This window comes from Oncorhynchus nerka, linkage group LG20 (assembly GCF_034236695.1).
Source record: "Oncorhynchus nerka isolate Pitt River linkage group LG20, Oner_Uvic_2.0, whole genome shotgun sequence".
NCBI classification, from domain to species: domain Eukaryota; kingdom Metazoa; phylum Chordata; class Actinopteri; order Salmoniformes; family Salmonidae; genus Oncorhynchus; species Oncorhynchus nerka.
This window is the reverse complement of record NC_088415.1, coordinates 56686803-56707420: the sequence shown is the minus strand read 5'-3', so window position 1 is coordinate 56707420 and position 20618 is coordinate 56686803. Positions and strand designations below refer to the sequence as shown.

The window sequence follows — 20618 nt, the reverse complement described above, 5'->3', positions numbered from 1 at the left end:
CTTAAGTCCTACAGCTTGTTGACCTGCAGCCAGGGGTTGGAACCGAAAATATTTTCCAATCATTTTGTATTGTTTTTTTTTCCTGTTCCACTGTTCCAACCTGTAAAATAAAGTTCTGAACTGGTTCGGACCCCCAAAAAATATTGGTTTATATCGTTCCTAATGTCGAGCTAATGTTTACATTAGCTCGACATTAAATTACTTCACAAATCAGTGAGGATAGAGCAGAATGGAGCAGGCAAGCTGTAGTTGTTTAAATCCGCGATGGACAGACAAGTGTAGGGCGCGAGAAGCGACTGCAATGGTGGGTGGGGGGAGAGCGAGACAGGGTGAAGGAGGAGGCTTGGTTTGAAGCTCTGGGCATATTGTTATGACATGCATTATCTCAATTAGGCCCACAGAACTATACCTATGGAAGAACGGCTTCTATGGAAAATCTCTATTGAACGTCTATTGAACTTCCGAGAGTTAACATTGGACCAGCACTAGCAGGCTATCTAGCTAACAAGCTTGTGGTGTGCAGAGTGGCACCATAATTAAAAACAATAGTTAATCAATCCATTGTGAAATGTAAAAGTTATAGTATTGAAAAAGTGAATACATTTTTCCCTAATTAAAAATCTCTCCCTAATTTCTGAATCACGCTTGTAACGTCAGTAGGTTACAGTAGCCTAAGCTTCGGAGGGGGAGGGGCAGGTTGCCTACATGCTCACACCGGCAAATATTTTCAGCTGTCAGGCAGACAGACACTGGAATAAGTTCCTGGGTGACAGAGGGAGGGCTTTGCTGCCTTGTGGTATTTTTTGGGGGGACTGAAACGTAACATAATAGTATTAACCGGTTCCCATGCTTTTAAAATAACGGTTCTGAACTGGAACAGTATAGATCACTTTCCTTCCTGGTTCTGATTCTGTTTTTGGGGGGTGTTCAGTTCTGTTCCCTGAAGTGCATTTTTTCCCTTGGGATAATAAAGTTTCAACTAAAGTCTTTAACTTTAAGGGTTGTTGCACTCCCATTACATTATACGTAAAAAATATGTTAATATTTCACTATGTACATGCATTCTTTCCCTTGTCCTATTTGACCACATACAGTATGGTCTGAAATTATTGACACCCTTGATAAAGATGAGCAAAAATGACTTTATAAAATAAATAATTGAAATACTGAGCTATATTGTATGCCAATATTTTTGGGGAAATTGTATTATTTTATACTAATACAATTGCCCAGAGAAGGAGATTTTGTTTGACAAGTAATACAAAAAAATACAAAAATAGGTAGGGGTCAAAATGATTGACACCCCTGTTTTCAATACCTTTCTACACCTCCCCTTGAGAGGATAACGGCACTGAGCCTTTTTCTAAAATGTTGAAGAACACATTGGGGGGATCTTAGACCATTCCTCAACACAGAATCATTCCAGATCCCTGATATCCTTTGTCTGCTCTTATTGCCTGCTTTCTTCAATTCAAACCACAGGTTTTCAATGGGGTTCATGTCCGGAGACTGAGATGGCCATTGCAAAATGTGGATTTTGATGTGTGCTTGGGGTTATGGTCTTGCTGGAAGATCCACTTGCGGCCAAGTTTCAGCCTCCTGGCAGAGGCAACCAGGTTTTTTGGCAAAAATATCCTGGTACTGGGTAAAGTTCATGATGCCATTGACCATATCAAGGGCCCCAGGACAAGTGGAAGAAAAATAGCCCCATAACATCAAAGATCCACCACTATATTTTACAGTAGGAACGGGGTCCTTTTCTGCTTATGCATTCTAATTTCAACACCAAACCCACCAGTGGTGTGCGTGGCCATTGAGCTCAATTTTCATGACAAATGTAAATGCCTGGAGTTTGCTAAACAACATTGGCACTTGGATTGGAACTGGTGCGTTGGTCAAATGACATGTAAATAGAGCTCTTTGACATCTTTATCAAGGGAGTCAGTCATTTCTGACCCCACCTGTATACTCCTCACTCAAGGGCCTAAGCAGCAGAAGAAGAAAAAGTGTCGTCCTCAGACACCGTAATAGCTTTGACTGCATGTAGACAGCAGCAGAAAAACACAGGCCGAGCACCAAATGGCACAGAGAGCAACTGCTGCACCTACTGTGCAAAACGCTTGACAAAAGCAAGGAAAACTACCTAATACATACCAATTGCATGTATTCGTTGGTAGTCAACTTTGATAAGGAAGAGTCCTCAAAATGAGAAAGGACAAAGATCAAGGTTAAAATGACGTCAAACATGAACGACATACAGTAAATGTCTCCCCAGAATGACTAGTTAATGACATATATAACTTGTTTAACAACTACATTCAAAGTTTACCATTACCATGATACATAGATGTACTGTCCTAATAACCTTTCATTAAACGGTTACACGCAACAAACAGTATAGGCCAACAAGAGGGAGACTGTCTCCCATCCCATCCCTAGCAGACAGGGAAGCACCTACAGAACCTCCATGTGCACTGTGCGTGAAAGGCAGACCCCTTGTATTTAGTATTCAGACCCCTTGACTTTTTCCACATTTTGTTACATTACAGCCTTAATCTAAAATGTATGAAATAAAACAACATTTAACAACATTCTTTGTTGAAGCACCTTTTGCAGCGATTATAGACTCGAGTCCTCTTGCGTATGACGCTACAAGCTTGGCACACCTGTATATGGGGAGTTTCTCCCATTCTTTGCAGATCCTCTCAAGCTCTGTCAGGTTGGATGGGGAGCATCGCTGCACAGCTATTTTCAGGTCTCTCCAGAAATGTTCGATCGGGTTCAAGTCCAGGCTCTGGCTGGGCCACTCAAGAACATTCAGAGACTTGTTCCAAAGCCACTCCTGTATTGGCTTGGCTGTGTGCTTAGGGTCATTGTCCTGTTGGAAGGTGAACCTTCACCCCAGTCTGAGGTCCTGAGCTTCATCAAGGGTGTCTCCGTACTTTACTCCGTTCATCTTTCCCTTGATCTTGACTAGTCTCTCAGTCCCTGCCGCTGAAAAACATCCCCACACCATGATGCTGCCACCACCATGCTTCACCGTAGGGATGGTGCCAGGTTTCCTCCAGGCGTGACGCTTGTTTCATCAGACCAGAGAATCGTGTTTGTCATGGTCTGAGAGTCTTTAGGTGTCTTCTGGCAAACACCAAGCGAGCTGTCATGTGCCTTTTACTGAGGAGTGGCCTCCGTCTGGCCACTCTACCATAAAGGCCTGATTGGTGGAATGTTGCAGAGATGGTTGTCCTTCTGGAAGGTTCTCCCATCTCCACAGAGGAACTCTGGAGCTCTGTGAGAGTGATCATTGTGTTCTTGGTCACCTCCCTGACCAAGGCCCTTTTCCCCCAATTTCTCAGTTTAGGAAGAGTCTTGGTGGTTCCAAACTTCTTCCATTTAAGAATGATGGAGGCCACTGTGTCCTTGGGGACTTTCAATGCTGCAGAAATGTTTTGGTACCCTTCTCCAGATCTGTGCCACAAAACAATCCTGTCTCGGAGCTCTACGGACAATTCCTTCGACCTCATGGCTAGGTTTTGCTCTGGCATGCACTGTCAATTGTTGGACCTTATAAAGACAGGTGTGTGCCTTTCTAAATCATGTCCAATCAATTGATTTTACCACAAGTGGACTCCAATCAAGTTGTAGAAACATCTCAAGGATGATCAATTAGAAACAGGATGCACCTGAGCTCAATGTTGAGTCTCATAGCAAAGGATCTGAATACTTGTGTAAATAAGGTATTTATGTTTTTTAATTTTAATACGTTTGCAAAAAAATTGAAAAAAACAGTTTTCGCTTTGTCATTATGTGGTATTGTGTGTAGAGGCTGTAATGTGTAAAGGCTGTAATGTAACGAAATGTGGATAAAGGGAAAGGGTTTGAATACTTTCCGAATGCTCTGTGAGAGAGAGAGAGAGAGAGAGAGAGAGAGAGAGAGAGAGAGAGAGAGAGAGAGAGAGAGAGAGAGAGAGAGAGAGAGACAGAGAGAGAGAGAGAGAGAGAAGCAAACCTGATTGGCTGAGGAGGTTGCGAAGGGAACGCTTGTGGCAGATGTGGTGGCTGCAGACGCTTGCGTACCACCGTGCATCATGGGTACTTTTGTCAAAAGGGAAAATCAGGTAAGCAAAAACCCATAGAGGAGTAGGAGTGTGGCCAATTGGGCGCCAGGCAAACGTGAGGGACAGGTGAGGGGGAAGAGGGGCAAGGGCCCGATTCTAATTCAATAACTCACTTCCTTTTTCTCTGCCCTCGCTGATGCATACTCAAAGATCTGAGAGGATTGGATATGTGTAAGCAATATGATGCAGACAAGACCTAGCCTAGAAGAAGGTTGGGTTGGCAGTAACCACATTGCTTAAACACTTCCAGTCCTTTCTGATCTGAGAAGGGAAAGACAGGAGGGAGAGGAGAAGGGAGTAAGTTATATGATTGGAATCTAGCCATGGGTGTTAAAGGGATAGGGATTTCAGATTGGTACATCTGTGGATGGCATATTACGGTTATACCAGACAAAAGCGGTATAGAGTCTAAGGAATATTTACAGTAACATGTTTGGTAGTACACCTGAAACAGAATAAAAACTTACATAAAAACATACACTGAGTGCACAAAACATTAGGAACACCTGCTCTTGCCATGACAGACTGACCAGGCAAATCCAGGTGAAAGCTACAGTATGATCCCTTATTGATGTCACCTGTTAAATCCACTTCAATCAGTGTAGATGAAGAGGAGGAGACAGGTTAAGGAGGATTTTTAAGCCTTGAGACAATTGAGACATGGATTGTGTATGTGCCATTCAGAGGGTGAAAGGGCAAGACAAAATATGCTTTTGAACGGGGTATGGTTGAAGGTGCCAAGTGCACTAATTTGAGTATGTCAAGAACTGCAACGCTGCTGAGTTTTTCACGCTCAACAGTTTCCCGTGTGTATCAAGAATGGTCCACCACACAAAGGATATGCAGGCAACTTAACACAACTGTGAGAAGCATCGGAGTCAACATGGGCCAGCATCCCTGTGGAACGCTTTCGACACCTTGTAGTCCGTGTGTCAACGAATTGAGTCTGTTCTGAGGGCAAAAGGGGGTGCAACTTAATATTAGGAAGGTGTTCCTAATGTTTTTCACACTCAATGTATATCACCAGTATTACAATGTATAGTTATGACTAAACACAGCATTATTTTTTTTTAATGACAAAGGAAATGTGCAAATGAGTATATATTATATGCCACAACCAACCCTGTGACTCTGTCAAAGCAAAGGCAGATCCAACTACATGTGGATCTGACCATACTGAGGATTATTAAATGGAGGGAAATTAAAACTATTAGCCTGATCCTAGAACTGTTTGTGCTGTCTTGCCAACTCCTATGGTTATTGAGTGCTCCTATCTTCCTAACTCCTATGGTCACTCGTGTGACAACGACCCTAGCAGTTGACTAGACAGCACAAAAAAGTGGGAATCATGCCGTAAAACTATATGGGTTCACTCAGATGTGATGGTTAGATAGATTGATGTGCGAGTCACTGGCAAGGCTGAAGGCTAATTGGTGGAGAAGGAAAGCTGGAACCTACCAACACCGGCGGTGGGGGTCATGCAGAATATTGAGCCTGCCCAAATGCACATCATGCAGTGCAACAGGAAGTGTGCAACAGGAAGTGGATTGGAAAAGGGGGAGAGAAATCAAAACAGCCCGTCACAAGGTTCGTTAGAATGAAGGAAGAGATCAGTTTAATTAATGAACTGGACAGCATTCAGTAACACAGTAAGCAGTCATCAGTGGAAATACAGGTGTGCTCACCAGCGTTGGGGTAAATTCCATTTCAATTCCAGTTCATTCAGACTGTAAACCTAATTCCAATTCCAATTTAACACATATCTCAGTGAAAACCATTGAAGAGAATTGGAATTGGAATTTCAGTGTTTCTAAATTGACTGGAATTGAAATGGAATTAGCCCCAACCCTGGTGCTGACTAAACTAGCCAATAAGGAGAATCAGGTAGAGAGTCAACACAGATCAGATAAAAACATGGATATGAATGTGTGATAAACAGTGATAATAATAGTAATAGCAATCATCAATTCATATAAATAGTTAAAGTCATAATAATAATCATAATAGTGACACATAGCATACACACACGCTCAAGACAGAATCAAAAAAGTGTAGCAGTTGAATATGGAAGCAGGACATACATTATGTTGCCAAACAGATGCAAGGGGACAGAAAGGAGAAACGTCCCAATGCAGTCTCCATCTGACCACATGCACAGCCCCCAGCCCAAACCAAAGCACATTACCAGTGAGGGAACCTGAACACCTGCACCACTTTCAGATTTAGATGGCGGCGTGGAGCCTTTAACATTGTTATAACAATGTTCACCTTCTACGTACTCTAACTCTAATGCTGAGCTCTAACTACCTTCAATGGCACATGCAGGTCTACTCGTTTTAGACCTACGTATGACAGAGACCGTATGAAAGCAACGTGGGCGCCCTGGGAGCCATACCTGAGGGGAGGAAGGCAGCCTGCTGCTGAAACTGCATGTTGGCCAAGGCGTGTTGGTACTGGAGCATGCCCGTGTTGAACATGGCAGAAGCCCCATTAGGCTTCTCCAGGGCTGCCCGCTTGGGCATGGGTGGCATGACACTATGGGGGATCCCCTGACCAGCCCCAAAGGAGGGAGGGAAAGAGGGACGGGGGGAGAGAGAGAGAGAGATAGGAGAAACAAACAACGAGAGAGAATGAGAGAGAAAGAGGTGCGTGAGGGAGGCGTGAGAGAGAGGGTGTGTTGGAGGTAAAAACGGGAAAGAAAACAAAAAAAGAGAATTGTTGTTAAGTTAGAGGATAAAAGAACATCACAACAACAAAGTGTAACCGTGTGTAAAACACCAGCAAGCAAGCAGCAGTCTACATCATTACTACACAAGCAAGAGCATGGCACTAACTGGGGCTACATAGCATTCATATCCATGATACAATCAGTGACTAAATATGGAGGATATACCGTATAAATACCCCTTGCGCTGACTTAATGCAACTAAAGCAAGCATTGATCTATTAATTAAACAACAAGGCAGCTAAGAAGAGGAAGAGATAGGAAGCATAGAGAGAGTGGGGGCTGCACTGCTAGCGCCACGATCAACTGAATTATGAGCAATCTTATTAACTCGGGTGGGAATGGATCCCTACAATATGACTTTAATCCTATCCCACTCCATCAGACAAATACATGCATATATACTGTACATACATACTACTGATTTACAACACATTGTACATAAGCTAGAGCCATGCCACCATTTACATTTACTGTTAAAAGCTCAAATGTCCTCAACCCTCTCCTACTGTTAACATAAGCTATAGGTGATTAATTGATTGTGGCCCTTTTTACAGATTCCCATGTCGAATTGATGTTTGTTTGGGAAGCAGGTTTTTATCGCAAACATGGTGGAGATGGTCAATTCAGTCAAAGCCGGGAAGGAAGCCACAATCAGTTTATCACAGGCAATAATGACACATATAGCAACAGGAGAAAAGAAAACACATTACGACAACAAACAATAATTAAAGTAGCTATATCTGGGTTAAGACATTGCACTACGACAAAGCCACATGCCAAGCTAAAAGGTGAAAGGTCATAGTACCAGGTCAAAGGTTGCGTCGAGGGGTCGCTTCAGTGATTTGACAGCCGACTGAGTCTTAATTAGCAGGCAGCGAGCACATGATGGCAATGGGCCAATGGGGTTCAAGCGCATTAACATAAACCAGCAAGCAGAGGTGCATCATGGGGGCAGCAGTGCAGTTCGGGTAGGTGAGAAAAAAACAACAAATAAAAAACAAATCATTGGAATGCAGTATACAAGGGGATAACATGACTAGGGCATGCACAGTGTGTAGACACTACAGTACTACGGCTGGGAGCTACAGTACAGTACATGGTCATGAGTTCAATAATGGTCTAGCTAAATCAAATACTGTGAAAAGATGTAAACAAGAATAAAATGAAATGTACACTGTCATTACTTCGAAACACTGGGCATTGAGTGATATGATCACACTTTCAAATAAATATAACTTATGAAGCATTCATAAACCCTTTATAAGGTCTACAACAAATGTCATACTTGATGAAGTGTAGTATAGGGTTTATACCACATCTGGTATAGCACCAGATGTAAGGACCTGTTATATCACCTTTATATAGTGTGACATTTGCTTATAAATGATTATGAAGCATCTATGCAGGCCTTATAAAGGGTTTATGAAGCCTTTATTAAGCAATATGAGCTATAGAATGTTTAAAGTGGGACTATTAAATCATCAAAAAGCCATACACTCTAATCTTTCACTGTGCACATCATAGTCATTGTCTCATTACAATGATTAAACACCACAACGTTTGTTTTTTGCTCTTCATACAAAGCATGGCAAATACTAGGAACAATAGACAAGTGTTACAACGCTAGTTTAGCTGTGGATGTTCAGCTAGAGAGGACCATTGTTATATTAGACTTAGACTGCAGTCAGATAAGCACATTAAATGCATTGAATGCCAAAAGGAACCTATGCAGGGGAAGCACACATGGAGACAGAGGATGAAGATACAGATACGATCAGTTAGATCAGCTAAACGCCTGTGTTTCTTTTATCAGCTAACGCCATCAGGCAGAGAAAAAGACTGAGCCATATAAATAATAGAGACGTTGCCTGTAGGCACATATCTAAGATCAGTTTCTCGGCTTACCCTCCCCAAATCCTAACCATATCCATTGCAACGTCAAAACCCATAACTGACCTTAGATCTGTGGCTACGGGCAGCTTCATCCTACTGTGTGTATTTCCTCATTCCTACAATGCGACTGTTTCCTAGATGATCCAAGATGGCGGACTACTCACCATGGCTGCGGCGGCAGTGGCCTGGTTCACCTGATGCTGTGCAGCCTTGATCTTGGCCTGCAGGTGGGCCGGAGGGTGGAAGTACTTGCACTTCTCCCTGGAGCAGCGGCCCTTGATGTAGTCCATACACACGGTGACCGTGTTGTCGTTGGTGTCGATCATGGTGCTGTCGGAGGGGTGGGAGAAGCGGCAGTCAGTCTCCCCCCGGGAGCAGTTGCCCCGCTGGTACTCACGACACACCTGGCGAGGGGGAGAGGGTGTGGGGGAGGGATGAATACATGGATATACATTGATACACACTAGTTTGGTTTCCATCCAATTGGCGACAGATTTTCATGCGAATTATTCTAAAATATCCACTGCCATTTATCGCATAATTCATTTTCATAATTCATATGAACGCATAATTACTTCATTTTCATTAATTTCATTATCTATCAGCATTTATAAAATTGGACCAAAACTTCCTGTTTCCATCACAACTGGCGTGATTTTTTATATTTTTTATACGGCTTTACACACAAAAACTGTACCGTAATTTCCGGACTATAAGCCGCTACTTTTTTCCCACGCTTTGAACCTCGCGGCTTATACAATGACGCGGCTAGTTTATGGATTTTTCCCGCTTTCACAAGATTCATGCCGCCAAAAAACTGAGCACCGTCACATAAATGTGACTTAAATCGAGCGCGCTCAAACTTCCCACCATTCTAATTACGGTAATCATTTTGTCACCCTCATCATGGCAAAGACACGGAGAAATGCATATGATGCAGCTTTCAAGTTGAAGGCGATCGATCTGGCTGTTGGAAAAGGAAATAGAGCTGCTGCACGGGAGCTTGGCCTTAATGAGTCAATGATAAGACGTTGGAAACAGCAGCGTGAGGAACTGACTCAAAAAAGACAACAAAAGCTTTCAGAGGGAAGAAAAGCAGATGGCCCGAACTAGAAAATAAGTTGAAGACTGGGTCAACACACAGAGAGCAGACGGCCAAGGTGTTTCAACTGAGGCTATTCAATTCCAACACCGAAGGAGATGACTTCAGTCGTTTCAGTGCACAGGAGGAGGAAGATAGTGACCAATGACTTTCTTGGTAGGCTACTGTTTACTGCTATTTTTTTTAAAATGTTTGTTACAAGCCGTGTTTCGTTTAAAAGCCTATTTATTTTTGTAACAAGCCGTGTTTCGTTTAAAAGCCTATTTATTTTTGTAACAAGCCGTGTTTCGTTTAAAAGCCTATTTATTTTTGTAACAAGCAGTGTTTCGTTTAAAAGCCTATTTATTTTTGTAACAAGCCGTGTTTAGTTTAAAAGCCTATTTATTTTTGTAACAAGCCGTGTTTCGTTTAAAAGCCTATTTATTTTTGTAACAAGCCGTGTTTAGTTTAAAGGCTATGTAATGTTCATTTGTTTCAATGTACCGGTAGGCACCTGCTGCTTATAGACATGTAGACATTTGTACATTTATGTACAAAATACATCTTTTTTAATAATTCAGTGGGTGTGGCTTATATTCAGGTGCGCTTAATAGTCCAGGAATTACGGTAGATGGAAACGTGGTTAGTCATACAGGCATAAGCATTGAGCAAAGTCACTGTGTGTTGAACATGGCATTTGAAGGGCAGCAGAGGGCAGCACTGGCTTTATGTTAACACAGCATGATGTGGCCTAGAATCAGCACAGGCTGCTGGAGCGGGGGGGGGATGTCCGTCAATCTGAATCGCTTACCTCCAGTCTGTCTGTCCTCATGAGTTTCTGTGCAGCTGCGGCTGCAGCATTGGGGACCTGGCCGTGGTGGCCTGCCATGAGGACCTGCGGGCTGGGCATGATCTCTGCCTGCATCAGGCCGGGCGATACCGGGCCCAGGTACGGGTTGAAGGCTGCCGCCGCGCTGGCATTGGTGGCCAGGCCTGGTGCCATAGAGAACATAGGCTGCAATCGGGAGGAGGGGGCGGGCGGATAGAGACATGGGTCAAAGGTGAGAGGTTATATTTCCTGGTATGTTAAATGTACTGTATTCAATGTTATGTGGCTTATCTACACTGATACTGAATTCCCTATATAGTGCACTGCTTTTGGGCTCTGCATGGTCAGAAGTAGTACACTACATAGGGAATAGAGTGTCATTTGAGACGCAGCCGACTGTAAGTATTGTCATGTAATTACTTGATGTAAACTGAACCTGTTGCTGTCTTGGACCAGGTCATAGAGACTAACCTGGATTGGCAAAGGTTGAATAAAATGAAGAGGGGTTTCAGGTCCTGGGATTCAGTCACAGTTCAGTTATATTCTTTTCCACTCACGTGTATGTGTGTGTATGTGTGTGTGTGTGCATTTGTGCGCACATTTGTGCATGTGTGTGTTCTCTCACCATTGTGTATGTGTGTGACTTCACATCCCTACTGTATTTGTCTCACCATAGGCTGTAGCTGTGTGCCGGGCATCATGGCGTTTGCGAGCTGCATCTGCTGGGCCAGCATGGCCATGTTCTTCTGTTGGATGAGGTTGTTCCTGCCGTTGATCTCCAGCTGGGTCTTTAGGTGGCCAGGGGGGTGCAGATACTTACAGTTCTCCCTGGAACAACGGCCCTGAGAGAGGGAGAGGGAGATGTGAAAGGGGAGTGGGGTTTGGACAGCAAGAGAGAGAAGCAATGTGTCAAAGTAAAGTAAGTTGATTCAGATTCAGGCAGCACTGCTTTAAAGACGTCCTCCGGTGATTCTTGAACTTTTACTGTTGAAAAGCGATATCCCAAGTATAAATACAGTTAAGTACACACAAAAAAATGTTTTGAGCAAAATTGTGTTTTTTAGAGAAAACAAACTTCAAGGAGACTGCCTCGCCTGGTTCACCAACTACTTCTCAGATAGAATTCAGTGTGTCAAATCGGAGGGCCTGTTGTCCGGAACTCTGGCAGTCTCTATGGGGGTACCACAGGGTTCAATTCTCGGGCCGACACTTTTCTCTGTATATGTCAATGATGTTGCTCTTGCTGCGGGTGATTCATTGATCCACTTCTACGCAGACGACACCATTCTCTATACTCCTGGCCCTTCTTTGGACACTGTGTTAACAAACCTCCAAACGAGCTTCAATGCCATACAACACTCTTTCCGTGGCCTCCAACTACTCTTAAATGCTAGTAAAACTAAATGCATGCCCTTCAACACATCGCTGCCCGCACCTGCCTGCCCGACTAGTATGACTACTCTGGACGGTTCTGACTTAGAATACGTGGAAAACTACAAATACCTAGGTGTCTGGCTAGACTGTAAACTCTCCTTCCAGACTCATATTAAGCATCTCCAATCCAAAATGTAATCTAGAATCGGCTTCCTATTTCGCAACAAAGCCTCCTTCACTCACGCTGCCAAACATACCCTCATAAAACTGACTATCCTACCGATCCTCGACTTCGGCGGATGTCATTTACAAAATAGCCTCCAACACTCTACTCAGCAAACAGGATGCAGTCTATCACATTGCCATCCGTTTTGTCACCAAAGCCCCATATACCACCCAACACTGCGACCTGTATGCTCTCGTCGGCTGGCCCTCACTACATATTTGTCGCCAACCCCACTGGCTCCAGGTCATCTATAAGTCTTTGCTAGGTAAAGCTCAGCCTTATCTCAGCTCACTGGTCACTATAGCAACACCCACCCGTAGCACGCACTCCAGCAGGTATATTTCACTGGTCATCCCCAAAGCCAACACCTAATTTGGCCGCCTTTCATTCCAGTTCTCTGCTGCCAATGACTGGAACGAATTGCAAAAATCGCTGAAGTTGGAGACATATCTCACTAACTAACTTTAAGCATCAGCTATCTGAGCAGCTTACTGATCACTGGAGCTGTACACAGCCCATCTATAAATAGCCCATCCAGCTACCTACCTCCTCCCCATATTGTTTTTATTAACTTTTTTCTGCTCTTTTGCACACCAGTATTTCTACTTGCACATCCTCATCTGCACATATATCGCTCCAGTGTAAATTGCTAAATTATTATTACTTTGCTACTATGGCCTATTTATTGCCTTACCTCCTTACTCCTTTTGCACACACTGTATACAGATTTTCTATTGTGTTATTGACTGTACGATTGTTTATCCCATGTGTAACTCTGTGTTGTTGTTTTTTTGTCGTACTGCTTTGCTTTATCTTGGCCAGGTCGCAGTTGTAAATGAGAACTTGTTCTCAACTGGCCTACCTGGTGAAATAAAATAAAAATTAAATCAAAGAGTTGGTCTGTTGGGAATCAGTGATGTCATCAGCCTCGTCCCTTGCTTGAGGAACAATAGAGGAGAAATAGAGAACAAAAGAGGAAAGGACCCCCCCACCCATACTTTTGCTATGTCATGACTTACCTGGACCACCTATTGAGAAGTGCCTTTTGTTAAGTAAATCAGGTGTTAAAAGAGGTGAAAAGGAGACTGGAGGGCCGCGTTCAGCTGACGACTGTGTGTGTTTCTGTGTGACTGTGTCAGTGTGTGTGTGATATGCTGGGAGCTGTTTATAGCCGCTAACCCTGTTTCACCCTAGGTCTGGGCTATGCCTGGCACTAACTAATTGTTAAGGGCTCTTTATTTCTGCTCTATCCTGTGGGACAAAAATGTCTGTGTGTGTTTCTTTGTGCGTGTGTCAGTGTGTGTGTGAGTGTGTGTCTTTATCCATACTTGAGCATGTGTGTGTGTGTCTGCATATGTGTGTTTGTTCAGGTCAGAAGAGGGACTCTGTGACGCTTAAAATATATATATATATATTTTACCAGGTAAGTTGACTGAGAACACATTCTCATATACAGCAACAACCTGGGGAATGGTTACAGGGGAGAGGAGGGGGATGAATGAGTCAATTGTAAGCTGGGGATGATTAGGTGACCGTGATGGTATGAAGGACAGCTTGGGAATTTAGCCAGGACACCGGGGTCAACACCCCTACTCTTACAAAAAGTGCCATGGGATCGTTAATGAACTCAGAGAGTCAGGACACCCATTTAACTTCCCATCCGAAAGACGGCACATGACACAGGGCAATGTCCCCAATCACTACCCTGGGGCATTAGGATATTTTTTAGACCTGAAGAAAGAGTGCCTCCTACTGGCCCTCCAACACCACCTGGTCTCCCATCCAGAGACTGACCAGGACCAACCCTGCTTAGCTTCAGAAGCAAGCCAGCAGTGGGATGCAGGGTGGTATGCTGCAGGGTGGTATGCTGCTGCCACAGGGTGGTATGCTGCAGGGTGGTATGCTGCGGGGTGGTATGCTGCGGGGTGGTATGCTGCAGGGTGGTATGCTGCAGGGTGGTATGCTGCAGGGGTGGTATGCTGCAGGGTGGTATGCTGCAGGGTGGTATGCTGCGGGGTGGTATGCTGCAGGGTGGTATGCTGCGGGGTGGTATGCTGCAGGGTGGTATGCTGCTGGCGCAGGGTGGTATGCTGCAGGGTGGTATGCTGCTGGCGCAGGGTGGTATGCTGCAGGGTGGTATGCTGCTGGCGCAGGGTGGTATGCTGCAGGGTGGTATGCTGCTGGCGCAGGGTGGTATGCTGCAGGGTGGTATACTGCAGGGTGGTATGCAGCAGGGTGGTATGCTGCTGGCGGAGGGTGGTATGCTGCTGGCTGGAGGACTGCTATCCAGACATCCAGCTAGGCTACATGTCAGACAGGAGGTATAAATACATTTCACTCATATGATACATAGATATTGTATCACAGGGCAATATGAGGTCAAACTTCAAAGCGTCAGTGCCAGGAGATAATGAACTAGGAGAGATCGTTTTATGCTGTCTGCTAGGAATACACGCTGCCAAGAAGGAGGGGTCTGAGTCGCAGAAATCCTGATGGACTGGGGTCAGAATAGTTCAAGTGTCACACACAGGCGTACACACACACCGGGGACAGAGTAGTTCAAGTGTCACACACAGGCCTACACACACACTGGAGTCATGTTCATGTAACAGGTGACACACACTGGAGTCATGTTCATGTAACAGGTGAAACACACTGGAGTCATTTTCATGTAACAGGTGACACACACTGGAGTCATGTTCATGTAACAGGTGACACACACTGGAGTCATGTTCATGTAACAGGTGGCACACACTGGAGTCATGTTCATGTAACAGGTGACACACACACTGGAGTCATGTTCATGTAACAGGTGACACACACTGGAGTCATGTTCATGTAACAGGTGACACACACTGGAGTCATGTTCATGTAACAGGTGACACACACTGGAGTCATGTTCATGTAACAGGTGACACACACACTGGAGCCATGTTCATATAACATGTGACACACACACTGGAGCCATGTTCATGTAACAGGTGACACACACTGGAGTCATTTTCATGTAACAGGTGAAACACACTGGAGTCATGTTCATGTAACAGGTGGCACACACTGGAGTCATGTTCATGTAACAGGTGGCACACACTGGAGTCATGTTCATGTAACAGGTGGCAAACTGGAGTAATGTTCATGTAACAGGTGACACACACTGGAGTCATGTTCATGTAACAGGTGGCACACACTGGAGTCATGTTCATGTAACAGGTGGCACACTGGAGTCATGTTCATGTAACAGGTGACACACACTGGAGGCATGTTCATGTAACAGGTGGCATACACACTGGAGTCATGTTCATGTAACAGGTGACACACACTGGAGGCATGTTCATGTAACAGGTGGCACACACACTGGAGTCATGTTCATGTAACAGGTGACACACACTGGAGGCATGTTCATGTAACAGGTGGCATACACACTGGAGTCATGTTCATGTAACAGGTGGAACACTGGAGTCATGTTCATGTAACAGGTGGCACACTGGAGTCATGTTCATGTAACAGGTATCACACACTGGAGTCATGTTCATGTAACAGGTGGCACACACACTGGAGTCATGTTCATGTAACAGGTGGCACACACACTGGAGTCATGTTCATGTAACAGGTGACACACACACTGGAGTCATGTTCATGTAACAGGTGGCACACTGGAGTCATTTTCATGTAACAGGTGAAACACTGGAGTCATGTTCATGTAACAGGTTGCACACATTGGAGTCATGTTCATGTAACAGGTAGCACACACACTGGAGTCATGTTCATGTAACAGGTGGCACACTGGAGTCATGTTCATGTAACAGGTGACACACACTGGAGTCATGTTCATGTAACAGGTGGCACACACTGGAGTCATGTTCATGTAACAGGTGGCACACACTGGAGTCATGTTCATGTAACAGGTGGTACACACTGGAGTCATGTCCATGTAACAGGTGGCACACTGGAGTCATGTTCATGTAACAGGTGGTACACACTGGAGTCATGTTCATGTAACAGGTGGTACACACTGGAGTCATGTCCATGTAACAGGTGGCACACACTGGAGTCATGTTCATGTAACAGGTGGCACACTGGAGTCATGTTCATGTAACAGGTGACACATACTGGAGTCATGTTCATGTAACAGGTGGCACACTGGAGTCATGTTCATGTAACAGGTGGCACACACACATAGCCCTGTTCTTTACGACAGATATTATTTACTGACATTCCACGGGCACAGCTGAGCTGACCGGCCGAGGTAGCAGGGTCCTCCCACTGGGGACACACTGGTTGAATCAACGTTTCCACATAATTTTTATGAAATTACATTGAAACAACGTGGAATAGGTGTTGAATTTACATCAGTGCCCAGTGGGCACACTCAATCACAAATAGAGCTGCTGCCTGGGTGCTTCTCAATAGTCTAACATATATGCCTCTCTTTGTTTCCTTTCCTCTATTCGCAATGACATGAAATACTTGGACAGGTCAAAGGAAGCAAATTCCTGGCGGGCATTCTCCATATTGCTTTCATTCTGGGTTTTCAGATCAGTGGAGAGGAAGGAAAGGAGATAAGGAGAGGAAACCACTTTGCACAATTGAGATGCACCCTCAGAAGTTTCGTTACTCAGATACAGGCAGGAAAAAGTGTTGTGCATAAGAGTGTTGTTGTGTCTGCGTCACAGCACACCACGTCAGTCACAACTACAACAGGAGACGTAACGCCTCGGGACAGTGTGTGTGTGGTGTGGTGTGTGTGTGTGTGACAGTGTCTATCACAAACAGAGGGACGTCTAGCCTAGGCAGACATCTGACTTGTTGAGACTTGTGACTCAGAAATGTCAACAACTGGGTCAAATTTGATCTCATGATCCCTGCCTCAGCACTGCTGTGTGGCTGACTGGCTGGTTTAAACACTGTTATTAAACCCTATCACTACATGTACTTAACCTAAATTGCTATAGATAATGGCTTAACGACTGGCATGTGAAATGTAGGTTAAATGGTAAATGGTTGAAAGTAGGCTTGGGCGACATACCATTTATACGGTATCTGGGTATCTCGAAATATGATTTTCAATATATATGTTGTTATGGTGGGGGGGGGCTGCTTCAGCAATGCTTATACCTAACTATAAGTTAAATATAACTATAAGAAATCTAAGATGTGTCAAATAAATCATATCTAGCTCAGGGCTCCAGCTATGCATTTGGTTTGTTAATTTGCTAACTAAGAGGCACGATGTCAAGATCAAGCTTCTTGGTTACAGAAGAGACATTCAATCCCCTCCTGGATCAAGATCCCTGTTGTCTAAATTGTACAGTGGGGGGGAAAGTATTTGATCCCCTGCTGATTTTGTACGTTTTCCCACTGACAAAGAAATAATCGGTCTATAATTTTAATGGTAGGTTTATTTGAACAGTGAGAGACAGAATAACAACAACAAAATCCAGAAAAACGCATGTCAAAAATGTTATAAATTGATTTGCATTTTAATGAGGGAAATAAGTATTTGACCCCCTCTGCAAACATGACTTAGTACTTGGTGGCAAAACTCTTGTTGGCAATCAGAGGTCAGACATTTCTTGTAGTTGGCCACCAGGTTTGCACACATCTCAGGAAGGATTTTGTCCCACTCCTCTTTGCAGATCTTCTCCAAGTCATTAAGGTTTTGAGGCTGACGTTTGGCAACTCGACCCTTCAGCTCCCTCCACATATTTTCTATGGGTTTAAGGTCTGGAGACTGGCTAGGCCACTCCAGGACCTTAATGTGCTCTTCTTGAGCCACTCCTTTGTTGCCTTGGCCATGTGTTTGGGTCATTGTCATGCTGGAATACCCATCCACGACCCATTTTCAATGCCCTGGCTGAGGGAAGATTTGACGGTACGTAGGCCCATTCATCGTCCCTTTGATGCAGTGAAGTTGTCCTGTCTCCTTAGCAGAACCCCCCCCAAAGCATAATGTTTCCACCTCCATGTTTGACTGTGGGGATGGTGTTCTTGGGGTCATAGGCAGCATTCCTCTTCCTCCAAACACAGCGAGTTAAGTTGATGCCAAAGAGCTCCATTTTGGTCTCATCTGACCACAACACTTTCACCCAGTTGTCCTCTGAATCATTCAGATGTTCATTGGCAAACTTCAGACGGACATGTATATGTGCTTTCTTGAGCAGGGGGACCTTGCGGGCGCTGCAGGATTTCAGTCCTTCGCGGCGTAGTGTGTTACCAATTGTTTTCTTGGTGACTATGGTCCCAGCTGCCTTGAGATCATTGACAAGATCCTCCCGTGTAGTTCTGGGCTGATTCCTCACCATTCTCATGATCATTGCAACTCCATGAGGTGAGATCTTGCATGGAGCCCCAGGCCAGAGGGAGATTGACAGTTCTTTTGTGTTTCTTCCATTTGCGAATAATCGCACCAAATGTTGTCACCTTCTCACCAAGCTGCTTGGCGATGGTCTTGTAGCCCATTCCAGCCTTGTGTAGGTTTACAATCATGTCCCTGACATCCTTGGAGAGCTCTTTGGTTTTGGCCATGGTGGAGAGTTTGGAATCTGATTGATTTATTGCTTCTGTGGACAGGTGTCTTTTATACAGATAACAAGCTGAGATTAGGAGCACTCCCTCCCTGTATAAAAGACACCTGGGAGCCAGAAGTCTTTCTGAGATGAGGGGGGGTCAAATACTTATTTCCCTCATTAAAATGCAAATCAATTCATAACACTTTTGACATGCGTTTTTCTGGATTTTTTGTTGTTATTCTGTCTCTCACTGTTCAAATAAACCTACCATTACAATTATAGACTGATAATTTCTTTGTCAGTGGGCAAATGTACAAAATCAGCAGGGGATTAAATACTTTTTTCCCCTCACTGTATTTATAGAAATAGCGCCCCTTGTGTGCACATTCACTAATACGTATACCCAGGTATGGTACAGAAACAGTATGAAAATCTGGATACCGCTGAAAGACTCAACTTCTCTGTCATTCAAGTTAAATGACGCATGCAGGCAGAAGGGCTACTCTATGTGATGGTAACACATCACCAAGTTATGGATGTCTTAAGGTGAACGCACCAATTTGTAAGTCGCTCTGGATAAGAGCGTCTGCTAAATGACTTAAATGTATGTAAATGTAACAGGAGTTATGATTGTAAACATGTTCAGAGAGGTCAAAAAGGAGAGGCCAAATTGAAATATCGATACAGTTCTTAGACTGGACTGATGGGCTAACTGGCTAATGTACAAAAGCTGTGAGTCAGAAACTTGGAGAGAAACTACACAACGCTTGTTTTGAGAGGCTCTAGATCCATACAGAACTGTTCTGAAAAGATGTTCTAAATCTGCAGAGATTTGCTCATCCAGAGGCGGCGCTCCTAGTGGCCAGGGACTTTAATGCAGGGAAACTTAAATCTGTCTTACCTCATTACCACCAGAATGTTAAATATACAACTAGAGGAAAAACACTCTGGACCACCTTTACTCCACACACAGAGATACACACAAAGCTCTCCCTCGCCCTCCATTTGGTAAAGCTGACCATAATTATATCCTCCCGATTCCTGCTCACAAGCAAAACCTAAAGCAGGAAGCACCAGTGACTTGGTCAATACGGAAGTGGTCAGATGAAGCAGATCTTAAGCTACAGGACTGTTATCCTAGAATATGTTCCGGGATTCTTTGGATGGCATTGAGGAGTACACCACATCAGTCACTGGCTACATCAATAAGTGCATCGATGACGTTATCCCCACAGTGACCATACGCACATACCCAATCAGAGCTGCTGATTTCAAGGAGCGGGACTTTAACCCGGACGCTTATAAGAAATCCCGCTATGCCCTCAGACAAACCATCAAACAGGAAAATTGTCAATACAGGACTAAGATTGAATCGTACTGCACCGATGTAAGACCTTCAAACAGGTCAATATTCACACCAGGACATGTACTCTGAGCATGCGCTGACCAACTGGCAAGTGTCTTCACTGACATGTTCAACCTCTCCCTCCTTGAGTCTGTAATAACAACATGTTTCAAGCAGACCACCGTAGTCCCTGTGCCCAAGAACACTAAGGTAACCTACCTAAAAGGACTACTGAACCGTAGCACTCACGTCTGTAGCCATGAAGTGCTTTGAAAGGCGGGTCATGGCTCACATCAACACCATTATCCCAGAAACCCTAGACCCACTCCAATTTGCAGACCACCCCAACAGATCCACAGTTGACGCAATCTCTATTGCACTCCACACTGCCCTTTCCCACCTGGACAAAAGGAACACCTATGTGAGAATGCTATTCATTGACTACAGCTCAGCGTTCAACACCATAGTGCCCTCAAAGCTCATCACTAAGCTAAGGACCCTGGGACTAAACACCTCCC

General features: G+C 44.3%; 1 protein-coding gene across 13 annotated transcripts in view; it reads right to left on the bottom strand.

Moving 5' to 3' along the window:
* LOC115102843 (muscleblind-like splicing regulator 1) overlaps positions 1-20618 on the bottom strand; it is a 104199-nt gene that overhangs the window by 4937 nt on the left and 78644 nt on the right. For 2 of the 13 annotated variants that reach the window (XM_029623217.2, XM_065005641.1), the window contains exons 2-10: positions 11318-11488; positions 11067-11117; positions 10629-10832; positions 8901-9140; positions 7649-7702; positions 6511-6664; positions 5574-5609; positions 4007-4092; positions 2155-2199 (exon numbers count right to left, since the gene is read on the bottom strand). In XM_029623217.2, coding sequence (XP_029479077.1) covers positions 2155-2199; positions 4007-4092; positions 5574-5609; positions 6511-6664; positions 7649-7702; positions 8901-9140; positions 10629-10832; positions 11067-11117; positions 11318-11386 — 939 coding nt within the window. In that variant the 5' untranslated portion in view covers positions 11387-11488. The remainder of the gene's footprint in view (positions 1-2154; positions 2200-4006; positions 4093-5573; positions 5610-6510; positions 6665-7648; positions 7703-8900; positions 9141-10628; positions 10833-11066; positions 11118-11317; positions 11489-20618) is intronic. The other 11 variants (XM_029623209.2, XM_029623210.2, XM_029623212.2 and 8 more) reach the window with 11 other exon arrangements.